The sequence below is a fragment of the Rhinopithecus bieti genome, unplaced genomic scaffold (assembly GCF_001698545.2).
Source record: "Rhinopithecus bieti isolate Rb0 unplaced genomic scaffold, ASM169854v2 scaffold_59, whole genome shotgun sequence".
Taxonomy (NCBI): Eukaryota; Metazoa; Chordata; class Mammalia; order Primates; family Cercopithecidae; genus Rhinopithecus; species Rhinopithecus bieti.
In genome coordinates, this window is record NW_016803115.1 from 1,520,663 (window position 1) to 1,534,280 (window position 13,618).

At 41.4% G+C, this 13,618-nt stretch overlaps 1 protein-coding gene across 10 annotated transcripts in view; it reads left to right on the forward strand.

Moving 5' to 3' along the window:
• FBXL13 (F-box and leucine rich repeat protein 13) overlaps nucleotides 1-13,618 on the forward strand; it is a 303,981-nt gene that overhangs the window by 89,128 nt on the left and 201,235 nt on the right. For all 10 annotated transcript variants that reach the window (XR_001881688.1, XR_001881732.1, XM_017853395.1 and 7 more), the window contains one exon: nucleotides 11,921-12,016. Coding sequence is in view for 8 of the 10 variants with exons in the window: in XM_017853395.1 (XP_017708884.1) it covers nucleotides 11,921-12,016 (96 nt within the window). In the remaining 2 variants the exon portion in view is untranslated. The remainder of the gene's footprint in view (nucleotides 1-11,920; nucleotides 12,017-13,618) is intronic.

Below are 13,618 nucleotides of genomic sequence, written 5' to 3' on the forward strand. Positions count from 1 at the left end.
GCCATTTCAACAACTGATTTAATTGCTGACATTTTTCTTGCCCTCCCCAGTACATACAGGCAAAAAGTGAAGTCTTTACTTTCTTTATCATGTTCTTTGACACACAAAAGGTTTTCATTTGGTTAACTCTTATTTATTTTTTCCTTTGTTGCTCAAGCTTTTGGTGTCATATTCTTTGTTAAACCCAGGGTCATGAAGATTTATTTATCCCTATTTTTTTCCTAAGAGTTTATGGTTTTATCTCTCTCTTTTTTTTTTTTTTGAGATGGAATCTTGCTCTGTCACCCAGGCTGGAGTGCAGTGGCACTATCTAGGCTCCGTGCAAGCTCCGCCTCCTGGGTTCATGCCATTGTCCTGCCTCAGCCTCCCAAGTAGCTGGGAATACAGGCGCCCGCTACCACGCCCGGCTAACTTTTTGTATTTTTAGTAGAGATGGGTTTTCACCGTGTTAGCCAGGATGGACTCAATCTCCTGACCTTGTGATCCACCCACCTTGGCCTTACAGAGTGCTGGGATTATAGGCGTGAGCCACCATGCCCAGCCGGTTTTAGCTCTTATAGTTAGGTCATTGATCTCATTTTGAGTTCATTTTGCTATGTGGTGTGAGGTAGAGGGTCCAAATTCATTCTTTTACATTTGGATATCCAGTTGTCCCAGTCCCATTTATTTAAAAGACTTTTCTTCCCCTATTGAATGTTTTGCCACCCTTATTGAAAATCAGTTGGCCATGATATGTATGGATTTATTTCTGGTCTGTCAGCCCTATTCCATTGGTCTATATGTCTATCCTGTACCTTGATAATTTGATCACTATAGATTTGTAGTAAGTTTTCAAATCAGGAAATGTGAGTCCTCCAACTTTGTTCTTTTCAAAATTGTTTTGGCTACTTGGGACTCCTTGCCCTTACTGTGAATTTGAGGGTCAGTTTTTTCATTTTGCAAAAGAGCCTTTGAAATTTTTATAGGGATTACATTGAATCTATAGATCACTTTAGATAGTATTGACATCTTTAGTATTTTTACTGTTTGTAGGGTCTGTTCTTTGGATATTTGATAGATTACTCTTATAAAACTCTTGGCCCATGTTTGTTTGGTGTTTATTCAGAGGCAGATTTTAAATTCTGATTCAATTTCTGTTATCATTGTTATGTCTTCCAATCCATGAACATGGGATGTCTTTCCATTTAAATTTAGGCTTTTAAAAACTTTTTTACAGCAGTGTTTTGTAATTTTCAGTATACTAGTCTTTCACCTCTTTAGTTAAATTAGTTAAATTTATTCCTAGGTATTTTATTAAAAGTGAGATTATTCAATAAAATATTTCAGGCATGCAAAGAAATTTAATGAGCAACTGTACACTCACCACCCAGCTTAAGAAATAAAACGTAACATACAATTAAAGCCTCCATGACTGCATTCTCTTTTCTCCCTCAGAGGTAATTGCTGTCTTAAATTTAGTATTTATTATTCCCTCATATACTATGGTAGGTAGAACATTACCCCATCCCCTACAAAGATGTCCACATCCCAGTCCTCAGAACCTGTGAGTATGTTACCTTATATGACAAAAGAGTCTTCTCAGATTTGATTAAGTCAAGATTTTGAAATGAGGAGATTATCCTGGATCACCTGGGTAGACCTAATACAATCACAAAGATATTTATAAGTAAAGAGAGAGGCAATATTTCTTAGAATGCATCTCTCCAAGGGCCAGGTAAGCCCTAGCATCTCCAGCTTTTATGACCTAGACGTGTCTCCAAGGTCCTGGGACCCATTTCTTCTTGAAATGTAAATTAGGGATCTTCCTGACACCTTGGGATCTTGACTAATCCAGGCTGTGACCATTTGACTTTCTTGGGGAGGTAAGAGAATTTTGTTATTCTTTTGGATCAGAGCAATTAACTGTTTGTCAGACAGATAACTGTTTGTCTACAGATAACTACAGATCTAATTTCAATAGTATGCAGAAAGTAAAATGTTTGTAAAGTAAGTGAAGGGTAAAATTACCTATATTTATATCAGGTAGATTTCCATGCCTCTGGAGGCTAGTGCTTTTTACAGGTGCACTGAGAAATCCAAGATTTATTTCCTTGCATTGATCTATCAAGTATTGAGATAGTTTTGATATTATCTTTCATTATAATTGTGGATTTGTCAGATTCTCCTTGTCACTTTGTAGCTTTGTTATTAGCTGCCTGCGTAGTTAGGATTGCTATAATCTCTAGTGAATTGCTACCTTTAATTATTATGTCGTCACCCTCTTTGTGAGATAAACTTTAAAAATCCAACTAAAATATAACACAAAACTGAAGGGTTCTTGTATCGGTTCAAACCCCAAGAGTGTGCCAACAGACAACACGAGGCGGTGTGGAGCAACATGCTGTTTTAATGAGCGCCTGGGTGCAGGCAGGCTGAGGCCTAAAATGGCGTCAGCACCAAATGAGTACAGGGCAGGGGTTTTATAGTCTTCTGTAAACGGGAAGTATCCCAGTCTGATGTAACTGCTATGTGGTACCCGGATGGCTTCTTTCTCAATCTTCAGGGGTATGTGTCTTCTGGCCAGGGTAGGTGTCTTCTGGCCAGCTCTCTTCCTGATTCTGCTATCTTGCTGACGACTCACGCTGCTGGCACAAGTGGCCTTGCAGCCTTGGGACTGGGCTTGAGAAGGAAGGAGTTATTCATTCCTTCGAGTTTTCAGGCTCTGGGGAGAATCATTCATTCCTTTCTATTTGGTTGTAGAAAAAAGGGAAAAGGGGTGACTTTCTCAATAACTACTTCAGGCATGACATAGTGGGTGGCCTGGGCACCTTGGAAAAAGAACCTTAGTTTTTTGGGTATTCTTGAGAGACGGGGTGGTATCCATCTTGTAATTGTAGCAAGAGCATTGTCTGGATTGTCTGGCAGTCAACTGTAGTTTCAACAAGAATTGTAATGGCTTTTATTATCTGGGATAACACAGGGAAGAAACAGGAGGAGCCCAGTGATGAAGATTACTGTCCTTACCAGCATTTTAAATCCTTCTAAATTAGAGAACCACCCTCCTAGAAGGTTTGCCGGGTCCCATCCTTTCCAGGTTTGGACTGGTACATGGGCTACTTTTCTGATGTTTGAAGCAATTTCTAGAACTGCTTTTCTGTTATCGTCTATGTTAAGACAACAATGGGAGATATTAAAGTTACCACAGACCCCACCCTCTTCTGCTAATAAGTAGTCTAGTGCTAGCCTGTTTTGATAAATTGCCACGCACATTTGTTTTTGTTGTTGCGCAAGCATTTCCAGGGTTGAGGCGGTTTGGTTAGTGATTATCTTTAGAACAGCCTGTAGTCTAATTATTCTATTTAGCATATATATGGGAGTGTGATAACCCCATGAACCATCCTCCTCCCAAGTGGCAGGACCATAATATTCGATGATCCATTGTGGAGGCCACTCGTGCTCTTGCCATCTTTGGCTTCCTCCTACCTTTAAGGATCATTTTTCTCTCTTTAAGTGATCATACGCAGGGACTCTGTGGGTGTTGGGGTTTTCCCACATAAAGGCAAAGAGATTTTGGGAATCAGAGTGTAAAGGAATTAAGAAAAAAGCATCCTGTAGGTCTAGAACAGGTGGGAGGTTGGAATAGAAGAAAGAAGCACCAGAGGAGTCTGGGTTGATGGCGTTGGGTACTATGAGGAACATAAGTGGAGAGCAGTGTGGAGTTTTTAAAGGATACCTTGGAGCAGAGTTGGGCATGAGGGCAGGACTAAGAAAGAGTGAGTGAAGGAAAAGGTGTGCAGGGAGCAGAAAAGTGGAGGGGGTTGCTCACGGTTGGGAGGCTTGTTCATCAATTCCTACAATAGAGACTTGGGAGGACTGGGTGGGTCCTGAAAAATTAGGTTGCCCCGGTATTAATTATTAATTTAAAAAACATACTGGCCTACCTGCCACCATCAGGGTTACCCTTGACTCGGATGAAGTGATGGTAGTTGCTGGGGCGTCCATTCCAAGGCACCATCAGTCTTCAGCAGCAAGGCTGATGAGATCTGAGTGGGAGGTTTTGGCTGGCTCAGGAAGGAATGGGGGCAGTCTTTGCAGGGGCCGCTCACAGTCCAACCTCCAGCGGGGTCCTCCACAGAGGGGGCATGGCCTGGTGCGTTTACCTGGGTTTGGGCATTGTGTGGGCCACTGGCCTTCATTGTCACACTTGAAACAGGCGTCAGGTGGAGATGGATTGCTGGGAGGCTTCTCTGTGGAGCTGCGGCCCCATAGGCCTGCAGGGCCCCTAATGGCGGAGGGGCCCTGCCTGTTTTTGCCTTTTACTTTCCTCATCAGGATTGTTAAAGACTTTGAAGGCTAAATTAAGAAGGTCTCGTTGTGGGGTTTGAGGGCCGTCGTCAAGTTTCTGAAGCTTGCGCCGAATATTGGGGATGGATTGGGAGATGAACTGAAGGTTTAAAATAGAGGTTCCTTCTGGGCTGACTAGGTCTAGGCTGGTATATTTTCTCATGGCTTCAGTTAAATGAGAGAGAAAGAGGGCTGGGTTTTCGTCAGGACCTTGGGTGATTTCTGAAAGTTTTTCATAGTTTGCCACTTCATGGGCAGCCTTTTTGAGTCCTGCAAGGAGGCACACAATCATGTGGTCTCAACAGCAGCATCCAGAGGCCCTGTCTTGATAATCGCAGTGGGGGTCCTGGTTGGGGACTGCCTTTGCGCCAGTAGGCTGGGCAGGAGCTTGGTGATGAATTGTATCAGCGTGTGCCTGAGCTAGGGTCCAGATATGGCCCCAGTCTTCTGGGGTGAGGGTGGAAGAGAGGATAATTTAGAGGTCATGCCAAGTTAGTTCATAAGACTGGGTGAGGTACTGAAACTCTCTAATATAAGAGAGAGGGTCTTCTGGAAATGAACCCAGTCTTTTGTTAATTTGAGTGAGATCACTGAGGTGGAGAAGGGAACATAAACTTTAACAATACCTTCAGTTCCTGCGAATTCCTCAAGGGGGCACTCTAGCACAGGTGCTGAAGTAAGGGTGGGGCATGGGCCAAAGATGGCGCCTGAGCTAGTGTGGGTGGGAGAGAAGGAAGAACCTGGAAGTGGTTCCTGCTGAGGGTTTGAAGGGGGAAGAGGGGTTAAGCTGATAGGCAGTGGAGGATAGATAGGAGCGTAAGGTGGCAGGATGGGTTTACAGGCTTCAGGAGAAGGCGGTGAGGAAGGAGAATGAGTACAGGCCATGCTAGAGTTGTCCTGAGGAAAGGACGGTGTAGGAAAAGAAGTGGTGATACTGCTGACTGGGAAGATGGCATCTGGGAAGATGAGGGCTGAGAAGATTGCGGCTGAGAAGATAAAGAGGAGGCTTGGGGGATTAAAGAAGACAATTGAGAGGGAGAAGTAGGGGCTGGGAGGGGTGGACAGCAGTCTGCTGGATCTAATGAGGAGAAAGAGGTAGGGTTGGGAGGAGAAAGGCGATCTGGGTGGCGATAATGGAGGAGGATTTGAATAGGTAAGCAAGAATTACAGAGGTTGGGTTGTGATCTGAGTGCAAAAAGGGCTGGACCAAAGGAATTTCTCCACATTTCTCCAGTCATCAGCAATAATTGCTTAAGTCAGTTAAAATTGTAAGGTCAAATGTTCCATTTGTGGGCAATTTGGACCCATTATCCAATTCATATTAATAGTGGCCAGTCTGAATTGCAAAAAAAGACAAGGCGCTTAGGGTGGATATCTTGCTTGAGGCCTAAGGTTTGCAGGGTTTTTGTTTTTGTTTTTTTTTTCAAACGGACTGTCACTCTGTCACCCAGGCTGGAGTGCAGTGACGTGATCTTGGCTCACTGCAAGCTCCGCCTCCCTGGTTCACGCCATTCTCCTGCCTCAGCCTCCCAAGTAGCTGGGACTACAGGCGCCCGCCACCATGCCCAGCTAATTTTTGGTATTTTTAGTAGAGATGGGGTTTCACTGTTAGCCAGGATGGTCTTGATCTCCTGACCTCGTGATCTGCCCACCTCAGCCTCCCAGGTTTACAGGTTTTTTTTTTTTTTTCAACACAGGTTTTTTTATGAGGCAGCATAGAAGGCTGTTTTTTGGAATGGAGGATGGGGAGTTTCCCATAACGGAGGGTAGGCTCCAGAGAACAGGGAAAAAGGAGACCATCCTGGACGGCCGGAGGGAGATGATAAAAGGAGTGATCGTCATCACTGCCTTTTTCATTCCCGGAAAGGGATAAAATGGCTTAGAGGCGTCCCCTAAGACCAGATGATAAGCGAGTACCTGGCACACGTCAGAGCCTTCTTGGACCAACGCTGGATTTTGGACTGGAGAAGCCAAGAGAGGCCATGTGGATTTTTCCCTGTTAACCGGGCTCCTGGGAAACTTACTGGTAGGTGAGATCAGTGACTGATGTGCATGCACAGAGAAGCGACCGGAGGCTGAGGAGCGTCCTTTGTCCGGCTGCTGTGGCCTGCTTTCTGGGGTGGAGGGGTAGGTCCACTGGGGACGTGAACTGGAGCCGCTCCCGGGTTTCAGCACCAGATAAAAGGTTCTTGTATCCGTTCAGACTCTGAGAGCATGCCAACAGACAACACGAGGCGGTGTGGAGCAACATGTTGTTTTAATGAGCACCTGGGTGCAGGTGGGCTGAGGCCTAAAATGGTGTTAGCACCAAAATGAATACAGGGCAGGGGTTTTATAGTCTTCTGTAAACAGGAAGTGTCCCAGTCTGACTTAACTGCTATGTGGTACCCAGATGGCCTTTTTCTCGATCTTCGGGGTAGGTGTCTTCTGGCCGGCTTTCTTCCTCCTTCTGCTATCTTGCTGACTCACGCTGCTGGCACAAGTGACCTTGCGCCTTGGGACTGGGCCTGAGAAGGGAGGAGTTACTCATTCCTTCAAACTTTCAGGCCCTGGGGAGAATCTTTCAAAAATAAAATGAACACAAATGAAAGGAAGACTGATAACCATCATTTTACTCCCTACTTTCATAAGTCCAACATTTTAAAATGTCACATATAAGTGAAATCATGCAGAATTTGTCTTTCCGTGCCTGGAAGAGCAGATTTTAAATGTTTTCTTCACACACAAAAATGATAATTATGTGAGGTGGTGATTTGTTAATTATTAACCCGATTTACTCATTCCATGCTATAAACATAAATCAAAACATCACATTTTACCCATAAATGCATTTTAATTATTATTTGTCAATTAAAAATAAAACTAATAAAAGAAAATAGATAGCTACATTAATACTGGGGAAAAGCATTAAAGCAAAAGCATTTTAGGAATAAAATATTTCTGTCTTCTAACCAATGCATTTTGTTAAATTTGTTATGATTATTGATATACTTGGATTCATTTTCTCCTTTCATTTTATACTATTTATTATCTTTTTTATATGTTTTATTTTCCCCTTTCCTGACTTTATTTGTTGACTTTTAAAAAATAAAACATTTAAAGAAATTTCAATAGCTTCTGGGATAGATGTGGTTTTTGGTTACATTGATGAACGGTATAGTGGTGAAGTCAGATTTTAGTGCACCCATTTCCAAGTAGTGGACTATTCATTGAGTATTTAAATCTATCCCCTTTTTTCTACTTTCATGTTTTAGATGGTATACATTCTATTTCTACAGTTTTACTGGTTGCTTTTAAATATTTTTAACATATTGTAGAAGGTAAACATTCTATTTCTACTGTTTTACTGGTTACTCAAATATTTTTAATGTGTACATTTATTATTAAGGCCTAAAGTAAATTAATATTTATAGTTTCTTCTTGAATAATAATTGAAATTTAGAACACTAACTCTTGATTACTCTCTCTGGTGTTAGAGTGTTGTCATTGTCTATTGTTTTTGTTCCATCTTATTTTTCTACCCCCACGTGAGTCATCATGATACTGTTTTATAAAGTTAATGGCTTTACCCATATACTTATTAGATTTTTTGCCCATTGTTATTATTTGCATTTCATGCCTTTCTTCTGATTTCAGTGTTCTTTAGAAATTCCTTTGTGAAGGGTCCTTTGGAAGCAGACTCTCAGTGTGTGTCTCAAAGTGTCTTTAAATTTTTTTTTTTTTTTTTGAGATGGGAGTCTCACTCTGTCTCCCAGGCTGGAGTGCAGTGGCACCATCTTGGCTCACTGCAACCTCCGCCTCCCTGGTTCAGGCGATTTTCTTGCCTCAGCCTCCTGAGTAGCTGGGATTACAGGTGCATGCCACCACACCCAGATAATTTTTGTATTTTTGGTAGAGATGTGGTTTCGCCATGTTGGCCAGGCTGGTCTCAAACTTCTGACCTTAGGTGATCCGCCCACCTTGGCCTTCCAAAGTGTTGGGATTATGGGCATCAGCCACCATGCCTGGCCTTAAATTTTTTAGAGACAGAGTGTTGCTATGTTACCCAGGCTGGCCTTCAATTCTTGGGCTTAAGTAATCTTCTTGCCTCAGCCTCTCAAGTAGCTGGGACTACAGGTGTACTACATGCCTGGCAAAAATGTGTGTGTGTGTGGTTTTTTTGTTTGTTTGTTTGTTTTTGAGACAGAGTTTCGCTCTTACTGCCTAGGCTAGAGTGCAATGGCGCGATCTCAGCTAACCGCAACCTCCGCCTCCTGGGTTCAAGCGATTCTCCTGCCTCAGCCTCCCGAGTAGATGGGATTACAGACATGTGCCACCACGCCCGTCTAATTTTGTATTTTTAGTAGAGATGGGGTTTCTTTATCTTGGTCAGGCTGGTCTTGAACTCCTGACCTTGGGTGAGCTGCCTGTAATCCCAAAGTGTTGGGATTACAGGCGTGAGCCACTGTGCCTGGCCAAAAGTGTCTTAATACTCATTTTTGAGTTGTAATTTACTTGCATATGGTATCTCAGATTGATAGTTTTTGCTGACTTCCACCTTATGTTGTTCTGTCTACGTGACAGTCTTTTGTAAGTAATCTGTCCAATTGCCTGAAAAATTTTCCTGTGCTTTAGCCTCTTACAGTTTCTCTATAATGCCATTGGTATATTTTCACTTTCTTGCTTGGAACTTCTTGTGCTTTTTGAATCTGAAAATTGTTACTTTTCATCAGTTCTAGAACATTTTAGTCTGTGGTATTTTTAAATTTTGCTTTGATTTTATTCTCTTTATTCTCTTCTGGAAATTCTGTAAAGATGTGTGTTGGACCTTTTCATGTTATGTAATGTGTCTCTTAATATCCTTTATATTTTTTATCTCTTTATCTCCCTATATCTTATCCTGTGTAATTTCTTCAGGTACATATTCATTTGTTGAGTCTATTCTCAGCTGAGTTGCATCTGCTATGTAACTCACCCACTGAGTTTTAAATTTCAATAATTATATTTTTAATTTTCATGAATTTTATTTGGTTATTTTACAGATCTTCCCAGTCCTGTTTGACATTTGTCTCAAGAGTTTTATTCACTTTAAAGGTTTCTTTTGAATCTTGTTGGAGTTTCTTTTCCTCGTATGTTTTGCAGTTTTTGATTGTGTGCTTGTTTTTGGAGGGCTTAATCTGTGGGTATCCTGTAAGGCTTGGCTTGAATGTGTCTGTGTCTCTTTAGAGAGAATGATATTTATTTCTGCCAAATGTCTCAGAGTTATTACTAGTGGAACCTCTTTGCACATTAATGTATCAAATCCAGTTACAAAGGTAATAAATTCAAATTGGATCCCAGGCATGATAAAATTTAAATCCCAACACACATAATCACTGGCTTTTGGTTACAAACTCTTTTTTTTCTTTTTTCATCCACTTTTAAAAAATATATTTATTATTATTTCTGTTTGACCCAAACAAAAAATGGTCAATATGGTTACAAATTCTTTGAGACATTTTATTTTATTTTATTTGAAACAGCATCTTACTCTATTGCCCAGGCTGGAGTGCAGTCGCGTGATGATGGCTTACTGCAGCCGCAGTCTCCCAGGCTCAAATAATTCTCCCATCTCAACCTCTAGAGTAGCTGGGACTAGGGACTACTTTTTAAAATTTTTAGTTGAAATGGGGTTTCACTATGTTGCCCAGCCTGGTCTTGAACTCCTGGGCTCAAGCAAGCCTCCCACCTCAGCCTCCTAAAGTGCTGGAATTACAGGTGTGAGCCACTGTGCCTAGCTGGAGATCTTTTTCATACCAGGCTAGATACCTTAGTTTTTGTTTTATCAAGAGATAGATTTCTTTCCCCTCCCCTCCTGTACCCTCCCCTTCCCTCCCCTCCCTTCCATTCCCCTCCCGTTCCCCTTTTCTGACAGTCTCGCTCTGTCGCCAGGCTGGAGTGCAGTGGTGTAATCTCGGCTCCCTGCAACCTCCACCTCCTGGGTTCAAGCATTTCTCCTGCCTCAGCCTCCCAAGTAGCTGGGATTACAGACATGTGTAACCATGCCCTACTAATTTTTGTATTTTTAGTAGAGACGGGGTTTTACCATGTTGGCCAAGCTGGTCTTGAACTCCTGACCTCAAGCAGTCTACCTGCCTCTGCCACCTAAAGTGCTGGGATTACAGTCATGATTTCTTTCTAACTGTTTAGTAATCCTGGATTTTTCTCTCTCTCTCTTTTCTTTTTCTTTTTCTTTTTTTTCTGACTCAGTTACAATTACAGTCACACATTGCTTAATGATGGGGACACCTTTTGAGAAGTGTGTTGTTAGGTGATTTTGTTATTGTGTGAACATCATAGAGTGTACTACACAAACCTAGATGGTTTAATCCAGTATACACCTGGGCTGTATGGTATAGCCTATTGCTCCTAGACTACAGGCCTGTACAGCATGTTACTGTACTAAATATTGTAGGCAATTGTAGCACAATGGTAAGTATGTATTTAAACATATAAAATGTATGGTAAAAATATGGTAAAAAACATTAAAACTGGCACATCTATATATGGCACTTATCAATGGAGGACTAGAAGTTGCTCTAAGTGAGTCAGTGAGTGAGTGTTGAGTGAATGTGAAGGCCTAGGGTATTACTGTACACAACTACAGATAGAGTACTACACTTTATAAACAGTGTACACTTAGGTTACACTAGATTTATTTAAAAATTAAGTAATTGTGCTATGATATTACAATGGCTATGATGTTACTAGACAATAGAAATTTTTCAGCTCCATTATAATCTTATGGGACCACTGTCATACATGCAGCCCATCATTGACTGAAACATCATTATCCAGAGCATGGCTGTACCAGCTTTGTACAGGCCTGATGACTTTCTTGTGTCTCTGCATGGCCAGTAAAATCTGAACCCATTTTATTATGAAAAGTAGCAACCATCTTTATTGTTCCTCCCTCCCAAGTAACTATAGCATGAAGCACCTTATTATCAGTCTGGTTTTACAAGGATTGGGTCCTTGCATATTTGTTTTACTTTCTTGACAACTGAATTATGCTTTTAAGAAATGTTTCTTTTAGTGTTTATTGATGTTTTGTACCAGAAGGATTTCCTGGTTTTTTGGTCTACCACATTTCCAGAAGTAGAAGCCAAAATGTGTTTATTGCTCTTTCCCAGGAATCCTTTTTTTTTCTTCTCTGAGGAATCCTACATCTTTAGAAGGAATGCAGTTCAGTTCAGCAGACGGTATTGATTGCCTTCTATGTACCAACGACTATTTATGGAAATCATTAGTTTTCTAGCAGAATTCTATCTTCATTCAAAAAATAAAACAAATATGCTTATCTTTCTCACCATCCTTCTGCAACTATCAATTACAAGGATTATATTATATAAAAAGAGTCAGCAGATAGGTTCCAGTACTTTAGCTAAAACTCCTGTCTTGAGATAAAATTCTAGCACTTAAACTCTTGCTATTTGCAAAGTATGGATTACATTATCATTACTAATGCATGTGTGCACCCATGTGCGTGTACACACACACACACACACACAAGGTAAGTGGACAACTTACATCAAAGTTCACATATTTTTCAAAGTTGTGTGTTTTTCTTTGTGTTTAGATTTTCATCTACCTCAGTTTAAAAGATGTGATAATATGTGGTCAAGTTAATCATGCCTGGATGTTGATGACACAGCTGAACTCACTGTGGAATGCTGTAAGTAGATACTAACTGAACTATGTCTTCACACTAATTCTTAAAAGGAGAATGGACTGCTGTGAAGCCAACTATTGTGGGGACACCTTCTTCCCTGCTCTGTAGTCACCAGCAGCAAGTGAATTTGGTTTTCTTTTGTCCAGACACAAGCCTAGGGGAAGAGATAAAAAAGATAATAATGCTATTTTAAGAGATACATCATTAGTATTTTAAAATGTAAATGGTAGATATAAATGAATAACATTTTTGGATTGAAACAAAGCTCCATTTTATTGGATAGTTTTGTACTCCATTCTGGTTTTATGACTGTGTGCCTACTTCCTTTTCATGAGCATAGACTATATGTTGAGTCCATGACTATGGGAAAGATATTTAGAGTGTGAGGTGTGCAATAGCTTTTTCTTAACTCATAATTTTTGGAAGGGTTATTTCCATTAAAAGAGAGGATTATGCTGGGTACAGTGGCTCATGCCTGTAATCCTTGCACTTTGGAAGGCCAAGGCAGGTGGATCACCTGAGGTCAGGAGTTTGAGACCAGCCCAACATGGTGAAACCCTATCTCTACTAAAAATACAAAAATTAGCCATGCACAGTGGCAGTTGCCTGTAATCCCAGCTACTCAGGAGGCTGAGGCAGGAGAATCGCTTGAGCCTGGGAGGTGGAGGTTGCAGTGAGTGGAGACTGTGCCACTGCATTCCAGCCTGGGCAACAGAGCAAGACTCTGTATCATTCAAAAAAAAAAAAAAAAAAAAAAAGAGAGGATTGGCTGGGTGCTGTGGCTCACACCTGTAATCCAAGCATTTTGGGAGGCCGAGGTAGGCGGATCACGAGATCAAGAGATTGAGACCATCCTGGCCAACCTCGTCTCTAAAAATTAGCTGGGTGTGGTGGTGTGCGCCTGTAGTCCCAGCTACTTGGGAGGCTGAGGCAGGAGAATTGCTTGAACCCAGGAGGCGGAGGTTGCAGTGAGCCAAGATCACACCACTGCATTCCAGCTTGGCAACAGAGCGAGACTCTGTCTCAAAAAAAAAAAAAAAGAGAGGATTACGGATTACAAGGATGACCTTAGTGTACCTGGGTGATGGTATGCAAAACTGATAAGGGCAGAGTCTTTTGGAGTGGCCAGGGCTGATTGATAAACAATAACATTGATAACACAGTATTGCTAATGTTGTCAGCTAAAAGTTTACGTTTGTGAACATCCAATTGCCTGTGAACAGGCAATTTCTCATTGCCTTCTGAATAAAGATATTGTTTGTGCTAAAAATGCTGATTATAATTGTGCCACATTTGAACACTCACAAATAAAAGCAGAAATAGGAGGATGGAGCAACATACAATTGTGGAAAGAGAAATTTGCTGAACATAAAGCAGTGTAACTTCCTACCCTGGTTTTGTTCCTCACTGCCATGTGCTTATAATGCTGTCCATCTTTATCCAGTGAGGTCTCTGGGCAGAAGCGTTGGCTTTTTCTAACTCCTGCCAGCTTCCTCAAGACATGTCATGATCTAAATATTGTATATATTCTTTCTCCTCTAGACCATTTGGATGCATTTTTTTCTTCTTTATAGGTTTTCCGAAGGAAAAAGCAACATCCCCAAA